Source organism: Coccomyxa subellipsoidea (genome assembly GCF_000258705.1).
Source record: "Coccomyxa subellipsoidea C-169, whole genome shotgun sequence".
Lineage (NCBI taxonomy): Eukaryota > Viridiplantae > Chlorophyta > Trebouxiophyceae > Coccomyxaceae > Coccomyxa > Coccomyxa subellipsoidea.
The window spans coordinates 153744-171272 of NW_005178036.1; the positions used below are offsets into that span (position 1 = coordinate 153744).

Here is a 17529-nt window from a genome sequence, read left to right on the forward strand (position 1 = left end):
TGATCATGATCATGGCTGCGTGCAATTCATCTCATATGTTTTGGATGAGAAGATTATGCTCTGTCAAAACGGCTTTCCGAGAGGAGTGCCCTGCTTGGCCAATAAGTCTGTGACCAGCTGTACAATATGAGTTGTGGTCATTGGTAGCAGAGATGATGGGACCTCGTGCTTGCTTCAATTGTATCCAAGGCCCCTCCTATTTTTGTCACCGTTAGCAACTGTTCTGGCTATAGCCCTGCGCTTGGCACAATGGAAAAGGTTGCAATTTGAAGGCAATTGTAACAACGAGAAAATGGTCATCTGTCTCATCGCTCCAACAGCAAAAGTGCATGCCACTGGCAGGACACGTACCACAGCATAACTAAACGCTCTATCTTGCACAATGTCAAGTGACGGTTTAAATTTCGGATAAATAAAGACTGAACACCATTGAACTAACACAGACTTGCTCTTCTGATATCTCTATTAATTCCCCTGTTGCTCTTCTATCTGTGCTTCTGGAGCCTAGTTGTGTTTGGCCATTGTCGCCTCTTAATATATACGTTTGTACCTCAAAACATTACCTTGAAGGCGCCTAGATTGATAAAAACCTAATATTACATCATGAGCGCGGAAGCTAAAAGCACCATACAAGTGAGGATCACTCGATCACCATCTGAGCAACCTGAGCTGATCTGCCTCAACTGCAAAGTTCACATGTCCAGGAGGGGACATCGTACATAATAAAAAGGCTTGTGATTCTTTGTTAAACACATGTCAGACCGCTACAAAGGATTAAAGGAGACTGTACCTTGTCCTGCAGGACAGCAGCATGTCAGATCGTCAGGCAGAGCCCCAGCAGCCTGAGGAGGACCACAAAATAGACGAACAGATAGCGGAGGCCCTGGCGTGCCCCTGTGTGGACGATCTGAGGAGCGGGCCCTGTGGGAAGAGTTTTGAGGCAGCCTTCTCCTGCTTTCTCAGACATCAGGCCAAGCACAAGGTGCGCGGGCTGTTGCTCCTCCTGCTGCGCAAATAACGGTCATCCAGCTGTTATCGTTGCAGCGGTCTTTTTTAACATGCAGTCTCTGGGCTCTGCATCCAGCATGCACCAGCTCACGCGGCATAGCTGTGCTGTCTTGCCACTTGTTTTTGTCTTCACTGTCTCTTGCAACATTCGCTTGGCTGAGCATGAAGGTAGCCAAGGCCTCCCAGGTTGCTGCACTGAAAGAGATGAAGCACATGACGGCTGAGTAACAAGAGGATGCTGTCTTGCAGGACGATGAAGTGGACATGGATTGCTTGGGGCAGTTTGAGGCGATGCAGCAGTGCATGGTGCAGCATCCGCAGGCTTTCGCAGAGTTCAAACACTTTCAGACGAGCGGGGAAGCTGACCGGATGGCCAGGGATGCAGGTGGCAGGTAGCAGGAGCTTCAATTACAGGACAGCTGTGTATTCTTTCAAGAAATCGAGAGCATTAGTAGCCGTCTTTAGCTAGTGTCATCCAGGAGTCGTCCTTAAAATGTGAATTGTGATAGCCATTACTGCCGGCAGCCTTGACAGCATTCAGGGCAATAGACTTTTGACCTTAGCATTTAAAAAGCAGACAAGTGGATGCTTTGTACCCTCAAGGCCCAGGTTTGTGGATACATCTATGGCTGGATATTTTGCAAGCAAATCTGGGTTGTGAAATGCGTTTTTGCCTGTGCATGTAATCATGAGCACAGCTCTTATTGTAGACTGTAAGAGGCATGCTGCTGTTAGGTACTTCAGACATCGTGATAGGCCTGTAACTGATTTACACTTCGTGTCTGTTGCATTGACAGCTTCATGTCAAATCTGCATCAGACCAGCTGGGCTGGAACCATCTTGCTGCAACCCCCCAATTAGACTGCAAGACAGGAAAGTGACATTCTTGCCGCAAGATCCCGACTCCGCGGTGATATTGATTGGAGCGTTGCAAATTTTCCCTCGCTCGCATCTCACACCAAAGCCTGTGGTCGTGCATTCGGCTAAACGAGATACGTGCTATGACAGGAAATGAAAACTGCATCTAGCTCACTTGACCAATGCTAACATTGCTGCAGTGCTGCGAACAGACCAAGCCTGTAGGACAGATGAAGTCAAGACAGCCGGTGTAATCCTGCCAAGACAGGTCAAAATGAGGTCCAAACATCCAACACTAGAGATCATTGCCCACTTTGAAACATCCAGGAGAGCAAGTGCTCAAATGTGAGACCTCCTACCAACCTCCCACAAAGACTGCATCTCTGTGGCACCATCCAATCAGTCTTCTTTGCTACTAGTACACATCTCCAAGCAAGCTTCCATCGGCGGGAAGGTTGCTGTGACTGAGAGAAAAAGAACTTCCTTCCAGGCAAACTTCCTACTAACCTACCAATTTGGGCAAAAAAAGTCAATATTCTGTTCATGAGTGTTGGCTCGGTGGCAATTTCTGTGCAAGTCACAAGCATCCCCTGCCGCCAGTCAGAGGGGATGCATTTTCAAAGCATTGCTTCCTTGTCCTGGTCGTAGGATCGGTTCCTAAATTTTCATTCCTGTCAATTTTGCAACATGCGCCAACCCGGCGCAACTGCTAAAATCCTACAAAAGGTTGTGCCACAGAGTGGCTTCACAGTTCCAACTTCCCTTTGCCTTTGTTGCCACACCACATCCAATGCCCACGGCATGAACGCACCAGAGATCCTTCCAAACTGCCTGCCCCGCTGAGGACAGACCCACACCTATCCCAAGGGATCCTTGATCCATAAGGGGACACAACTTGCACTCTACTTCCTCAATCCTACCCCAAAAGAGTAGGCCGCGGCCTTGAGCCGTGGGCACCTGTGCATCTTCGGACTTCACATCAAGAAGAAACCAGCCGAGATGGCACGCCCCGAGACGGCCGCGCGCGCATGCAAAAATAGGGGATTACGTGCATGCATGCGCGCCGCTCACGAGTAGCCCTTGGCCATTTTGAGCTCCTTGCCGCCGAAGAAGTAGTGCTGCATGTAGTCCAGGTGCGTCCTGCATGGGAGTAGGGTTGTTAAGCATGTGAACAGAGAAATTCCTCACTCAATACCCTTACAGGAAGGAGTACTACACATCAACGCCAGATTCAATTCCGCTCATGCCTGATAGGATGTACTGACGGCATCCAATTGATCACAATACTCAAAGAAATTGAGCTAGTTTCATCAGGGACCTGGCATTGAGCCCAATCAGGCAACACCACCATTCCAATGACATCAGCATGGTCTTCTGAAGGTGTTTGCCCCGAGTGGCTGTGCAGCAGATGATCACCTGAAGTACTTGACATTGTCGTCGTGGGGAGCTTCCCACTGCAGAGGCATCTGCTTGAGCTCGTCGGCCACCAGCAGCCGAGCGAGCGCCTTCGCGTTTACGGAGCAGAAGAAGAGCTGGAAGTCAAGCTTGGGCGTGTTGTACGTCTGCCACGCCTGCAAGCACAGAGACACAAACATTGAACCATTTGTTCCTGGGGATTCGAGTCATTCGTCGACTTTTTGAGATTCTGACTCCTTGCAACTAGAATGGCAGGTGCCGACATAACTTCCACTGTGCTGTCACAATTGCTGAGCCGCTAACAGCAGAAATGATTCTGGATGCCAGAGCAGAAGACCCAGCGTGGGTTGTCATGTCTGAGCTTGCAAAGGGCATGCAGCTATAAACAGGAGGACAGCATTCTGGACGAGAGCCTGAACAGTAGAATATGGAGGACGAGCGCTCAGATGGAAATTCTGAGATAAGCAGATTTAGGGGCGCGCCAAATCACCTCCCTTGGATGTCATGCAATAAATCTGCCTCCACACAGGGGTTGTCTGGTTACTAAAGGTCATCTGGTTACTAAGGGTCAGAGAATCGGATATCACCTGCCAGCCGGCCCAGACTTTCTTGGCAAGTGCCGGGTAGCCGAGAGCGCGGATGATTCCGCACACAATCGTGAACTTTACGGCCCCCAGCCACTGGCGCGCGCGGAAGATTGCTGATCCCTCCTTCTGGTAGAAAGAGCACGGGCCGCTCGCATCATACCTGCAAAAAACATGCAACATATGAGCTCATTGGCTTTGTCCTGGCTTATCCCTTACTTGCAATGCAAGTCTGTATTGCTCTAAAGCAATCTCTTGCCGCCGAAAAGCGCCAGCAGACATGCGAGTCAGTCAGGCTAGGCAAATAGCTTGGCATACGCCAGTCCCCTTAGACGATGGACAGCAGAGGGAACATATGTCAGCGAGAGGGCCAACATGATACACCACAGAGCTGCACAGGTGGCAGCATGCGCAGAAAGATTCTCGGGAGCGTAGGCAAAGGCTGCCTTCAAGGAGGCAGTTCTAGGGATTGGGCTGAGAGGATTGTTCACCTCTGGTAGCCGCCAAAGTTGAAGCGGAACTTGGCCGGGTTGGCAGACCAGTAGGGGTAGACCACCTCCTTGTAGATGTTGAAGTGGCTCCAGGGGTGACTCGTCGATGACGCAGCGTGCACGATTAGCGGCTGGCTGCGGTCCCACGAGTTCTGCACATGCGAATCCGAAATCAGCCTTGGATTCAAAGCCACCTGTCATGCTGCGAGCCAACACGTCCTAACTAAAGACAATTAGCATTCATGGTGTGCCAACATGAGGATGAATGACTGCAAAACAGAGCATCATGCTGAGGTATATACGTCTGGAAGTAGAGGAAGTTTTGAAATGCTGCAAACCCTGCACATATTTATGATGGGGACAACCTACTGATATGGCAATGGTCATGTAGAGCTGACTGGTGGAAAGAACACATACAACAGCTGTGAGGAGCAAGGTGTGGGAAATGTGGTACCTGGACGGAAGCTGCTGAGGTGGCGAGGATGACTGATCCCACCACGTCACAGGGCACCAGGTCAAAGATGTTGTGCGGCCGGTGGCATGTCATCGTGGCAATGCCTGCACACATACATTACAATTGGCCCACCCTGATGATTTTTGGGGCATAACAGAAAAAAATGAGCCGTTGCTGAGCCATTCGGGAGGGTCTGCACTTGAGAAAGGTTCCTTTGTGAGGCTACAGTGCTGCCTGTGGTACAAGAGGCCGAAACATGCATGACAAGCAGGTAGCGCCGTCACTCAGATGTCTGAAATCTCGGAGAGGAGCAGCTAGTTTGTTAACACAGAGAATGTGAGAGGGTGACTCACCGCTGCCGAACGCCAGGAAGTAGGCTGTGGGCCCGGCGCTGTTGCCAAAGTAGCCGGGGTAGGGGTGCTTTGCAATGGCGCCCTGAATGCCACATCAACACCAGGTTCAATAAATGGCTGTAAAGAACCCTGTGCTTTGAAATGCTCAGGGGCTGATACAACAAGGCATGCCCCGTGCATGAAACACCACTTCAATGTGCACAGCATAGGGCCAGTGCCAGACTGCGGTGTACACAAGGCTCTTCCATGGATCGCAGGCAATAAATTTGTGCTATCTAATGCAGCATGCCCTGGCCAAACCATGTAAAAATTATGCACTCGCCCCGCACATCATTTTTAACTGCGCAGAGCCTGTAACAAGCGACCCCCTGAGAGGACAGCTCGCGAGCGAATTGCATTTGTGGTGAGCATTACATACCGATTAGTTGACCACGGGAGGGAACGCACCACGATGGAGGGCCGCACGATGGCGACGGGGAACGCGGTGTTGTTGAACTCGGCGATGGCCAGCTCAGTCAGCATCTTTGTGAACGTGTATGTGTTCACGTGCCCGCTCTGCCGCAGGTACTCCTTCGCCTGTTTCAACAATGACACACTGACCTTCAGTAATGCTATAAAACTCACTGACTTGCCAAATATCTGGCGGCCCAGATAGACAGGAGGGTGAATAAGCTCTTGTTGGTCCTGGTCAGAAGCCTGCAGGATTTTTTGTGAGCACTGCAGACACCACAAATATTGGCATGAGAGCTGCGTGCTCAATAATTAAAATGCATTGCAAGTTGGAGTGAGAGTCCCATCAGAGAAAATACCACCTCCCCAAAATTCCCAACCAACAGGAGTCAAAATTGCCACAAGAGTATCAAGCATGCAAAGCCTTTAAAACCCCAGCAAGGAAAGTGGGAGGCATATGAACATCCTCACCCGGCGCTCGGCGTCATCAGCGGGGAGCGCTGCCAGCTCAGCGATGATGTCAGCGTGCGCGACCGGGCGGCCGTCGACCGAGAACGGATATTGCCGCTCTTCCACGTGCACGTTGCGGCCCAGGTGGCAGTTCACGTAAGCGGTGCTGACGTGGAGGAAGCTCTTAATCTGGCGCATCTCCGACGCCAGCTGCGCCATGTTGCGCGTCGCCTGCGGGCACATGGGCGCGCGCTCCCGTCACATGCTTGCATCGTTTCTGCTTTGATCCCATGCTTCTTCAGCTGAGAGCCCGACAATCCGCACAGAAGATACAGCATTGCTTGCTCACTTGTTCATCTGGTGGTGGTCAGGAGCTTTGATGCCCCAGTACAAGTTTAGCACTGCTGATGCAGGCACACAGAAGTGCTCCACATTGCTGCATGCAACATGACTGCGAGCCGGGCCTTTGGAGGACACACAAGAGAGGATCTTGAAGGCAGTATTGGAGAGGTATGGTTGAAATAGGGCAAGATGGAACTCACGACGTAGTTGTGAGCGATGAGGCGGTGGATGTGGTCCACGAAGGAGATGGAGGCTGCAGAGTGGACGATGAATTGCACGTCCCGCACGAGGGCGTTCCTGTCGGCAGGCGCCAATCCCAGCCCCGGCAGGCCCAAATCCCCATTCACCACCACCAACTTATCCCTCACCTGCGCCACCACACATGCCACTTTTGAGTCTCTGTTTCTTGAATACAGCTGCCTGGATATGATTATTCCCCTTTCCGTAGAATGGAACTGTGTATGTGCCGACATGATGCTGATCTCTGGCTTGCTCTCGCATGCAGTCTGCATATCTTCTCATTCTCTGATTTGTATGCAATCCCTCCCATCAGCACTGCAGGATCAGCATTGCAGTAGATGCCAGCTGCAGATGAGTGCAGCAAGAGCGGGTGCGCGGCCCTGGCTACAACTCATCATGAGCTCAAGCTCTGCATGCACAGTTTGCATGCGGAGGGCTGAGGTCAGGAGGGGTGCCTCACCTCGCTGGGGAACTCCCCGGACTGTCTATGCAAATGGAAAAGAGGGCGCGCTAACAAGGCATCCAGCCGCTGCTCACCTGTTCATAGGGCAACAGAGGACACATCAGCGAAGACACTTGTGTGCAAAATCATAGCTGGCAATTGAGGAAAGCGAGGCATGTGCAAAGTCCAAGCACACAACTTGGTAATATTTGGACATTTGCTGGATGAGTTGGGACGGTCAGGTCTCAGCACAAAGCCTCAGCAGATAACCAGCACAGTGTCCAAATTTGTTGGGCAGATGGGACCCTGGTGCTCACCTGTGTTGCCACGTTTACCGCGTATGAGGAGATAGATTTTTGCGACGTCTGGACAGAACCTGAGCAGCTGTTCCAAGACCACGCTGCCAACGTAGCCTGATCCCCCGGTGATGAAGAGCGTCGCCCCACTGAAGGCTGACTTCACTGATATTCTGCCGTGGCCCAGCTGGCTGCTGTGCACACCCTCCAGACTGCAAGCTGGCATAGGGAAGGTCTGATCGCCAGAGGTGTACGTCGTTGGCATGCCCTGTGTCTTTGCTGGCGTCTTCGGCGTCCTGGGAATTTTCTGCGACTTCTCCACGAACCGCGTTTTGATGGGGCGGCCGCTGCGCAGGAAAGACTCTCCCAAGATTGTGTGGTGCGCCGCCGGGCCATCGCCTGCAACAAACGCACAAGATCGACACATGCTCCGACGGGCATAGGTTTGTACATCAACCGGGCAAGACGCACAGAGGCAATGCTCTCGATCACGCGATTGCTTCATTATACGTAACAACACGCGATCGTGCAATCGATCCTGGCTCTGGTATGCTCAGATGAACGAAAAAGACCTGCCACCGAGGATATCGTCAGCCTTGATGGCCGAGATCCTTGAGCTGGAAAACTGGATAGTGAAAGCGGATGCAGACTCACTTGTGGACACCTCCAGAGGGATGACCGATCCGACGCGCATGAAGTCTGATGGGCAGGACATCTGGTGTCTTAGAGTGGCCACCGACATCCTGGACCGCCTGGTGAGGTGCTGCCAACCGGCAGCCTCCCCTCTACACGCTCAGTCCCAGATTCAGCACTCTGCTTCCGTAGTCCACGAAGTAAAAGCCAGGTATCCGGGACAATCTGAGGCCACAAGAAATTACCTGCACAGAAAATGAAATATATCAGCAAGATGAACACTCTACACGCAGGTATCTAATAGCAGTGATCATGGAGACCTCCCGTGGCGACTAATCTTCTGATTTCAGAGAAAATACATGCTATTACGCGTTCATCTAGCAATACTGATAGGATGAGCAAGCCTTTGCAAGATGCATGCCGGGTTAGCAGAAGACGTCTCTTCCTGATCACTAGCTCGCTCGCATCTCGCAAAATCATACTAGACTACTTCAAAAACTCACACAAGGTGCAAAGGAACGGACTGCAACAGGGCCTCGGCCTAGGTACACCATGCCTGACGGTCATCCTGCTCCCCAAAAGAGGGACCCGGCCGTAATACTGGCTCGCCGAACCCATCCTGCTCGCGATCCTAGCTAATCTAAAGATCCCCAAACCATCCAGGCGAGCCAACAACGTGCAGCAGCGCCCGTTTCAGGTCGTGCACGCAAGGCACCATCTTTCGACCCCCAACTTGCCCTGTGACGTCTTCGACCAGTACAGAAACCAAGCACGCCCAAAACTTGTTGCTTGATATGTTCGTATTGCCCCAGCCCTGTCATAATTATTCTAGACCTCCAGAAAGACAATAAATGCCTTCCCTCTTGCCGCTCAGGCCCCATGTATGTTGAGCCAACCAAACAGAAAATGCAAAGTGTCCAACCTTTCCTTCCAGCACAATGCTCAAAAGATGTGTCTGAATAGCCTCAACAGTTCTAAGACCTCCAGGCAGCGCTTTAGAGCCCAGATACCTATAAAGAGGCCCAACAATCTGGCACACACAGCAGCAATTCCATACTGTTCAAAGTTTGTTGAAAGAAATTCACCGTTGCTGTCTTTTCTGCGGCGCCCCACTTAGGTCCCAGAGATACCCAATGCCACAATTAGCCTGCTGACTGCTTATTCGAAGGGCTCCTGCAGTGGCTGTCTTTCCTTTTCTTTTGCACAATGGGTCTTGTGACAGGGCAGGCAACAGAAAAAAAGTTGCCCAGCAGGATACCCTGCCAAATCAGGCTCACGCGGAATATGAAAGCCTGCGCGGCATTGCGGCATCGAGCAAGGATAATCCGGAGCACACAATGGTACTTAGCACGTCCTTTGATTAATCTACTTGCTGCAAAAGGCGAGTACGACAGGAGATAGGTTGAAACGGACTCGAACACATCTTGCCAAGAACTCAACATCCATGCTGATCTCCGAATTAATCAAAGTCATGCAACGTAACAGAAATAATATCATGCTCATGATAATAGCAAGCTTCCGTGAATCAAAAATAGCATGGGACTCCAGGCACCCTGGAAGAAGATGAACAGACGTCGGCATCCAAACAAACCCCATACGACAGATTGTTTGTGCGTCATTAAGAGTACGTTGAAAGACACAATCACAGGTGCCTTCACGCTAGTGTACACGGCAGGCCAATTCCCACACACAGTCAGTGCTTGCACAAAGAGTTGCCTTTTCACAAGCATCTGCGCCTACAGTACCACGTGGTGCCTGGACACATCTACCTCCACTCTGACAGGGCCCCACAAAGTCCCCAACAAGCTACGAGCATCCTGGTTCGGCGCGCTGCCTCCATTCGTGCCCTGGCAAAGTCCTTGCACCCAATTTTGCAGGTGGAGTTTGACATCACTGTCCCCATTGGACAGGAGTTCCGCAGGCACGGTGAAGCTGCAGAGTACGTCCAGGTCAGCGCGGCTGGATGCGCTGAGGCTGCCTGCCTTGCCAACAGCTTCCTGCAGTGCAGCTGATCCCTTTGAGCTGACCATCTACAACCACTAAATGCAACCACACCAGTCTCTTCAGAGCGCAGAAACTCGATTTTCTGGGAACGCGACTCACGGCTCTCCAACATGCATCTGCGCTTACACTCAATTAAACGCCGCTGCTCAACAAAGTCAAATTCACAAGGCAGCAGTGACTCACTGGCAGTGTTTCACTACATGTAGCCGTTTGAGGCTAAGTGAAATATACATTTGCCTGTCTCGCTGGCATTTCAGAATTATTGGGGCACTTCCGCAGATTCACAGCTTTCAACTGGCTAAGCCATGGCCATTGTCAACACAACGCTGCAGGCAATGGTGGCAGCATGCAATCTCTCAACAACTCCAAGAAACAACCCCCAGAGAAAAACAAAGCAAGTGTTGTCGCTGGTCCAAAGTGGCACTTTTCTGATTCGGACCTGCAGCAGCGGGCAAGCAATGATGACGCTGTGCAGCGCCAGGTCAGCGGAGGAGAGCCAGCTGGCGGCAGCGCCAACATTGGCAGCGTCCACTAAATAGGCCACTGGGTAGCCCAGCAGCCACCCACTCAGGCTGGGCATTATGGGCGCACCTGTGCCAGCACAACCAATAAATAATCCTCTCAGCTGCAGAGTGCAATTGAAAGCTTCATTAGCTGCAGGGCCAACCCAGACTCCCAGGTGCAGGGCTGAAGGTTGTTACTCCAGCCCCTCCTTGGCCAAAAACGGCAATCAGGCCTCGGGCTTTGCAAAGGGATGAGTGGATTGTTCCCCTTCTCTCAGCTGAAGGACTGAATGCAGCACGAAGCGATGATGAGTCTGAGCCAGTCTGGATTGCAACGAGGCTGCAGAACACACAGAAGTTCTACCAAGAGACATGCAAATGTGCAGCATGCAAGACACGAATGATCATGCCTCATGATGCAGCAGACAAGCATACTGGGCATGCCTGAACAAGACCCCAGGCGAAAGACACGATCCTCGCAACCGCTTGCGCAAAATTGCCGCAGCTGCTCTGCCACTGCCACGAGCCGCCCGTGCACGATCTGCAGTCCCCCATCAAATTTATCTCGCTATCCTCTCAAATCATCGTTGGCTGCGTCCAGCGAAAGCCAGCCAATGTGCAGTGCTTATAAGTGCATGCAGCAGAGCAGGCAGCAAGCTTGCAAAGCAGGGATCATCCTGACACAGCCTGAAGAGAAAATGAGTGAAAGCCCCGCATGACGCCTTCACACAAACATTTCACGATCAGATATAAACCACAATGCGCTGCACTGTTACTGGTAGTACAGTATTGCTCTCGAAGTGCAGGGGTTTTCTCAGCAGAGGCATTGCAATTAGAGGGTCACCTCAGACTGTACATCGGTGGCCCAGTGGCAGCGAGTCGAGTGCCCCTCCTCGGCAAATGCAATCCACCGCACTGCACTGCTGTCCCTTGCCCTCTCCAGGACCAGGTCTGGCCGCAGTATGTAACAGCAACCGTCCAGCTCAGCAACAAATAGCTCCACACCTGCATGACAGCCCATGCTTCTGTCTTCATGCATGGACTGCAAATCAGGCAAGGCACTATAGCAAGGCCCGTTACAGCCTGTACCCAACAGTACATGTCCGTGAAACACTCCAGCAGAACACTGCTCCCACTAAATAGGACAAGATCTACGCCCGTGTAGTTCTGTCTGCCTTGGTCGTCTCTTGCTCCAATGTTGGGAGTGAGAATCACTGCTGGACACAGAGCCGGGAACGAGCGGGAATGGTCAATACATGAGAGAGCGCACCTTCGGTGCCTGGGGCCCGGGGCACGAGGGAAGCGACTTCTTGCACGAGGCTGCACAGCTCCTGTTCAGGCACGTGGGTTACATAATCTAACATAATCGCCGGCCGCAGCCTCGTCAGCAGCGCCAGGAGATCGCGGCTCAGCGCTGCCCAGGCCCTGCGCAGCGCCGGGCAGCCCGCAGCTGCCCGCCTGACCGCGCAAACTGCCCGGCCGGGCAGCTCTTGCGCCGATGTGGCCTGCCCGCCTGCCCGACTCCCAGCGCTCTGTGCCCGATAGGGCAGTCCCTCTGCCCGGCCGGGCACGCTGTCTGCATTGGAAGCCATTGTGGCCTGCAGCACCAACTAAAGCTGATCAAACAGGGAGGCCTTGCATTCATGGAAGCCTCAGCTAATGTACATTCTCTGGGACAGCCTCAGACCCTTCTCAAAAGTCGCCACAGCCGCGCTTCTGCAATTGCAGGAAGCCTGACATTTTCTGCTTCGAAGCCAACTTGGCTTAGCCCGTGACACAGCGCTGGTGCATGCTTGTCACGTCAGTGTGGCAATATGCGGCAACAAAGGCTCTCACCGAGTTCACGGCACAGCGGCTGCAGTGCCCGTTGTGGGCCGTTGGCGGGCCTCGGCGGCTGCGCTGAGCTGCTGCAGCATGCGCACCACTTCGCGCATGTCCCCCTCAATCACCCTCAGGTAATTCTCCGCGTCCCCAAACTCTCGCAGCACGGCGTCAGCCCTGCATGCATGCAATCTTAATTTTGAATTCACCCATGGCAGTGCTCAACCATGGCAGATTAAGAGTGAAGAGATGCAAAATACAACAAGGCAGTGCGAGCGCCAAGTAGGGAGAAAGGGCTGCCTCGCAGTGTATATGCAGTGCTGTTGAAGAATGCTGGAGTAGTTCTCTGGAATTTCACTGTATACAGTTCTGACATGTTCAATGTGATTGCGGGACAATTTGCAGAAGTAGCCAAACAGTACTCCATTGTGACAGTATTTCGCTGTCATGAGCTGGAATGCACCTGCGCGCTGCAGCAATCCAGCTGCTGGTCTGGTCCTTGAATTTGACAGCCAATGCGCGCGCCTCTTTGGCCTCCTTGCTGAGCAGCTTTTCCAGCTCGAAAGCCTGCGCATGGGGACACATTTTGCTGCCACACCTGGGTGAACTTGGAGCGCATGTGGCCGACAATGGACTTGAAAAATATTTGCCTCAAGTTATGGATTGTCGTCTGCTACATGACAATATGCAGGAATACCTTGGAAACTTCGGAGTCCACTGCTTCCACAAGACTTGATGTCAGAGCTTCGGCGCTGCTGATCGCCGCGATCCTTGCCTTGTCTGCAGTGGAAACACATTAAATCCTTGAGGTCTTCAAGGCTGCAATGTAAATTGGCTCGCACGCCCCAATTTTCCACTGTGATCGACAAGAAAAGTGGAGCTTTGCGCACCACCCTGCCTCCTCAACTCCGCCTTCCTGCCATTGTGCTCTTGTAAAACGCTTTTGAACATACGAGAGTGTGATCTGCGGTTAGTATTTTGGGGTACGAGAGGTGAATTCTTCGGAGTTTGCAACTACTACGTCCTGCACAAATCCTGGCATGGGCACTACCAGTGAGGGAAAACCATGCCTGTCCCTCAATTAAGCGATCAAATGCTTCCTTCACTTGTACTGTAGATTAAATCGTGCAAGCAGCACAGGGACCAAAGAAGAGCAATCTTGCAAGTGAGCGAGCACGTGCAGACGACACTGATGTCCCGTCATCATCTCGAAAGCGGGATGTTAACAACACAGCAAGCGACGGAGATTGCGCGAAGAGCCCAACGTTGGCAGCAATAATTAGTTCATGCAGGGGTAAAGTATCCGATGCAGCAGACGAAGCGGACATGCGTTTGTTGTGGGACTGAGTCTCGGCAACGCACAGCTGGATGTGCCCTTCAAATAAGTACATTGCGTGGAATTGAGGCGGTTATCACATCGCAATTTTATACCTAGATATCCAGGGCTATTTAAGGCTGGGAAAGCATGCAGGTCGAAGTCTCGCGCACGGAGAAGGTCGCGAGAATCTTTGCTGCATTTGACAGCGATGGTGATGGGCTGCTGTGCAAGGTGAATCTGCACACCCCTCAAATGTCCACGTTGTATAATTCAATTGCATATCAGGGCTTGCTCATTTGCCAATGATGTGAATATGTGCCAGGACAGCATCCAAGGACTTTTGATAGAGAAAACCGCCCCTCACCACAGAGCAAAGCCTACCCAATCTACCGGAATCCCTTCTTACTTCTTCCAAGGAACTTTAGGTTGCTTCTATTGCTCGTTTGTTGGATTACAGTCTACTCTAGCAAACCAGGGGCCAAAGTATGAAACAAGATGGTCACACACTCTGTCCATTTTGAGGAGCATCTGGAGATCCACATTTCAATTTTACGATGTCAATTGTGAATAAAGGATACATAGGGACTCACCCTATGACTCTCACATTGATGCGGCAGGCGCAATTTTCACGCTCAAGTTGCTGTGTGTTGCCTATTGAAGTCTGCTTTGTTGTGCACAAACAGGGCGAGCTCTCAAACTTCATCGAGGGCGTGAATCCCTTTGTGCAGTTCACAGAGGCGCAGCTGTCAATTATCCTCGAAGAGGTTTGCCAGTGGCCAATCTTTCTCTGTTCTCTGCTCACAGCCTCTTGAGCTCATCAGGCCTGCCGCAACCTGCACATCAATGGAATCCATTAGACACCGTGCTCTCTGTAATGTCTTGCACAACAGTAGAGCAGCACAATCTCCCTTGTCAAGAGTGTATCCTTGACTATTGTGCAGGTGGCAGTGGAGTATGAGGCGTTCCATGTCAAGGAGGGGCTGACTCTCCGGGGGCTACAGCAGACATATGATGACGGCATCGGCGATGTGGACACAGACTATGACACACTGGGTCTTGCCGATCTTGTGAGACCCCTTCTTATACCTGCTATGGGAAGCTTAGTCTTTTTTTGTGATCAAAGTCACGAAATTGGGTTAGCATCAGCAACTTGGCTAGGCCGGAGCAGTTATGCTATGAACCCCCAGGTAGTGTGTGTCAGCAGAATATACCACAAACTACCCATGACATATGTTGTATGTTGCATCTGTGTCACTCTCACTCCTGCACTCTGCAAATTGATATACAGTGACTTTGGATGGAGGACAGTCTTACCTGACATGCATTTGCGCAGGTGGCGTCCGGTGAGTCATCCGATGAGTCATCCGGGCAGCCAGAGAAGCTGGTCTACAACGCAGCGCCCTCCGCGGCGGCCAACGTGGCCGCCGGCGGCTTCGGCGTGGTCGGGGAGATGAGCTGCGTGGCCGCAGAGATAAGCGAGGAAGCGGAGGAGGGAACCCCGCTGAAGAAGGTGCCCTCGGCAGGCTCCGCGGTGTTCACTCTGGTTGCGCGCGCCGGCGCCGTGGCCGGGCCGCCCTCGCGTCAGACGTCCGGGCAATTTGCAGCGGAGCACGGCATGCCCACGCCGCCAGGCTCGGCCAGGTGACACACCGCCTAGTCGGGCAATGCCATGGCCGGTGCTGTAGCCTGGCACGCTTCTTCTGCTGCTGAACTATGCGCAAACTCTGCCTTCGCTTGGGATGGCCTCATGGCAGCAGTCCTTCCTTCATTAGCGATGCAGACACTGTGCAATACCAGGAGTTCGCCCTGATCAGTCAATTTGAAATGTGTGTGTCATGGGCGCACCATCACGCAGGAACACACATACCTAAGTTCAGAAGCTCCAAGAATCATGACGCTCACGTCTAACGCGTCTTATGTGATCCTGCAGATCGGTGATGTCTGCTCGCTCGTCGGCCACGCCGGGGCTGCTGTCCCGGGAGAGCTCTGGCGTGTTCCTGCAAGGTGCCTCCCTTATCCCAGTGCCTTTCTATAACTCATGCAGTCCTCCACTGGCCATCACACTAGAAGTTGACAGTGTGCTGTTAAATAGGGCTAATTCTTGGTATTTGATAGGGTATTAAATAGTCTCCAGCGCTGCATATTTCTCGAAAAGGCCTGGTTCGGCAGCTGATACATCTTCCTAGACTGGCCATCACACTAGAGGTTGACAGTGTGCTCTCAAATGGGGCTAATTCTTGGCCATTGAATACACAGGTGCAGGCTTGTTGGAGCGGCCAGGAACGCCCCTGGCGCGTGTCCTGCTGCGGCCGCCAGCACAGCTTGCTGAGGTGGCCGCTGATGTGGCGGCCCAGGGGACGCCCATGTCAGCGCGCTCCGCCAGATCTGGCGGCACTCCCTGGTGTGCTTCTCAAACACTCAAGCGCTCACCACACACGTTTGAAGAGGCGGTGCCTTTCAACTTTCCTATTCTTGCCTTTCGCCTGTCGGCACCTTTTTGTAAACAGAGATTTAGCAATCGAGGGATTCTGTTCAATCATTCAATGCCTGTGGAATTTTTGGGACACCAAGATTCCTCATCTGGGCATGTCTCTTTTATCGAGGGCATCAATCATGCAATACTGACCATTATGTAATCTCTGTGCCAGGTCACTCTCCAGGGCGAGCTCCGGGCAGCCGGGCAGCGCGGGCTGGGGCTCCCGGGCAGCGCTCCGGGCAGCCACATCTCGGCCCTCCTCGGCTGATTCAGACAGTGCCGCGCCAGACCAGACCCCGCCACGTCAGCAACCGCCTAAGGCTCTAGCCTCAGCAAGCGCTTTGCCGCAAGGAGACTCCACTCAGGAGGAGCGGGTGTTTCCACTCGGCATGTCACCAGGGCAGGCTACAACGCTGCCTGCGCCAGAAGCCCCTAAGGCAGGAGGAACAGCCGCGTCCGCGCAGTCATTGGCAGCAGCTGTCGGTGCTCGCAGTGAAACCGCCGGCTCTGAAGAGGCTTTCGCGTCGGCGACGGCGATTGCAGCACAAGCAGAGCAGGGTGAGACGGCAGAGCTGCTGTCCTCTGCAGCGGCTGAAGGCGCCCTGGCAGCGGTGGCTGCAAGTGCAGGCTTGCCGTATTTTGTTGCTGCCGACACGGCGGCAGCAAATGCAGCTCAAGCAGTGCAGCGTGAGACAGCTGAGCACGCCACTGCAGCGCCAGAGAAGCCCAAGGCAGGGATGACGGCAGTCACAGGCTCGCCATCTGAGACCGCACCCGGCACGGCGGCAGCGGCGGCCGCCGCGGGACAATCCGCGCCGTCCCAAAAACGGCCGAGGACGCCCGATTTGACCGCGGGTGACTCATCCACAACGGGTGACTCACCCGTGCCTAGACTGGCAGCGACGCCTGAATTGGCACCGGCGGCCGCCTTGCTGGAAGGGCAAGCAAATATTTTTGGCATTGGTTCAGCTGGTGAGACCGTATCTCCTCGGTTCGGGCGGCTGATCGGGGTTTCTCCGGGCAACGAGTCGTTCTACAGCACGAACGAGGATGTGGAGGGCATGGAAGTGGATGCCAGCGCCAGCTCAGCAGCTGAGTCAGCCAGATCTTACGCCAGCTCAGCGGCCAGCTCAGACGGCTTTGGCGAGAGCGCCGCCGACACCTCTGAGGTCCCCCCAGCAGAATTTGCCGCTGCTGCTGCCATGGAGTCAGGAGATGGTGACAGCTCTGCAATTTACTCCTTTGGGGCTGCCGGTGCGGGCATGCGCGCAGATGCATGCACCAAACCAGACGGTGCAAGCAAGGTGGATACAATCATGGATGAGGGGCACAGCAGCGAATCGGCGGCGGCTGCTCTGCCTGCATTTCTCCGAGTTGGCTCAACAAACGA

General features: G+C 53.1%; 4 protein-coding genes across 4 annotated transcripts; 1 reads left to right on the forward strand and 3 right to left on the reverse strand.

The window, feature by feature from the left end:
- Positions 1–811: 811 nt before the first annotated feature.
- COCSUDRAFT_62894 (hypothetical protein) lies at positions 812–1404 on the forward strand (the record flags this gene model as incomplete). The annotated part of the gene is made up of 2 exons (XM_005647842.1): positions 812–982; positions 1258–1404. 2 exons carry the CDS (start codon positions 812–814, stop codon positions 1402–1404), a joined length of 318 nt encoding a protein of 105 aa, XP_005647899.1.
- A 358-nt stretch (positions 1405–1762) lies between these two features.
- COCSUDRAFT_33053 (hypothetical protein) lies at positions 1763–2490 on the reverse strand. The gene has a single exon (XM_005647843.1). The coding sequence runs from the start codon at positions 2451–2453 to the stop codon at positions 2169–2171; it is 285 nt and encodes a 94-aa protein (XP_005647900.1). The 5' UTR covers positions 2454–2490; the 3' UTR covers positions 1763–2168.
- Positions 2491–2933: 443 nt separating this feature from the next.
- COCSUDRAFT_65878 (hypothetical protein) lies at positions 2934–8126 on the reverse strand (the record flags this gene model as incomplete). The annotated part of the gene is made up of 12 exons (XM_005647844.1): positions 2934–3006; positions 3283–3437; positions 3870–4029; positions 4358–4509; positions 4812–4915; positions 5165–5246; positions 5612–5740; positions 6086–6295; positions 6607–6774; positions 7107–7183; positions 7406–7783; positions 8039–8126. 12 exons carry the CDS (start codon positions 8124–8126, stop codon positions 2934–2936), a joined length of 1776 nt encoding a protein of 591 aa, XP_005647901.1.
- Positions 8127–9753: 1627 nt separating this feature from the next.
- On the reverse strand, positions 9754–13296 carry COCSUDRAFT_62896 (hypothetical protein; the record flags this gene model as incomplete). The annotated part of the gene is made up of 9 exons (XM_005647845.1): positions 9754–10014; positions 10461–10612; positions 10960–11065; positions 11369–11529; positions 11795–12122; positions 12375–12522; positions 12809–12912; positions 13043–13125; positions 13236–13296. The coding sequence occupies 9 exons, from the start codon at positions 13294–13296 to the stop codon at positions 9754–9756; spliced, it is 1404 nt and encodes a 467-aa protein (XP_005647902.1).
- Positions 13297–17529: the final 4233 nt, after the last annotated feature.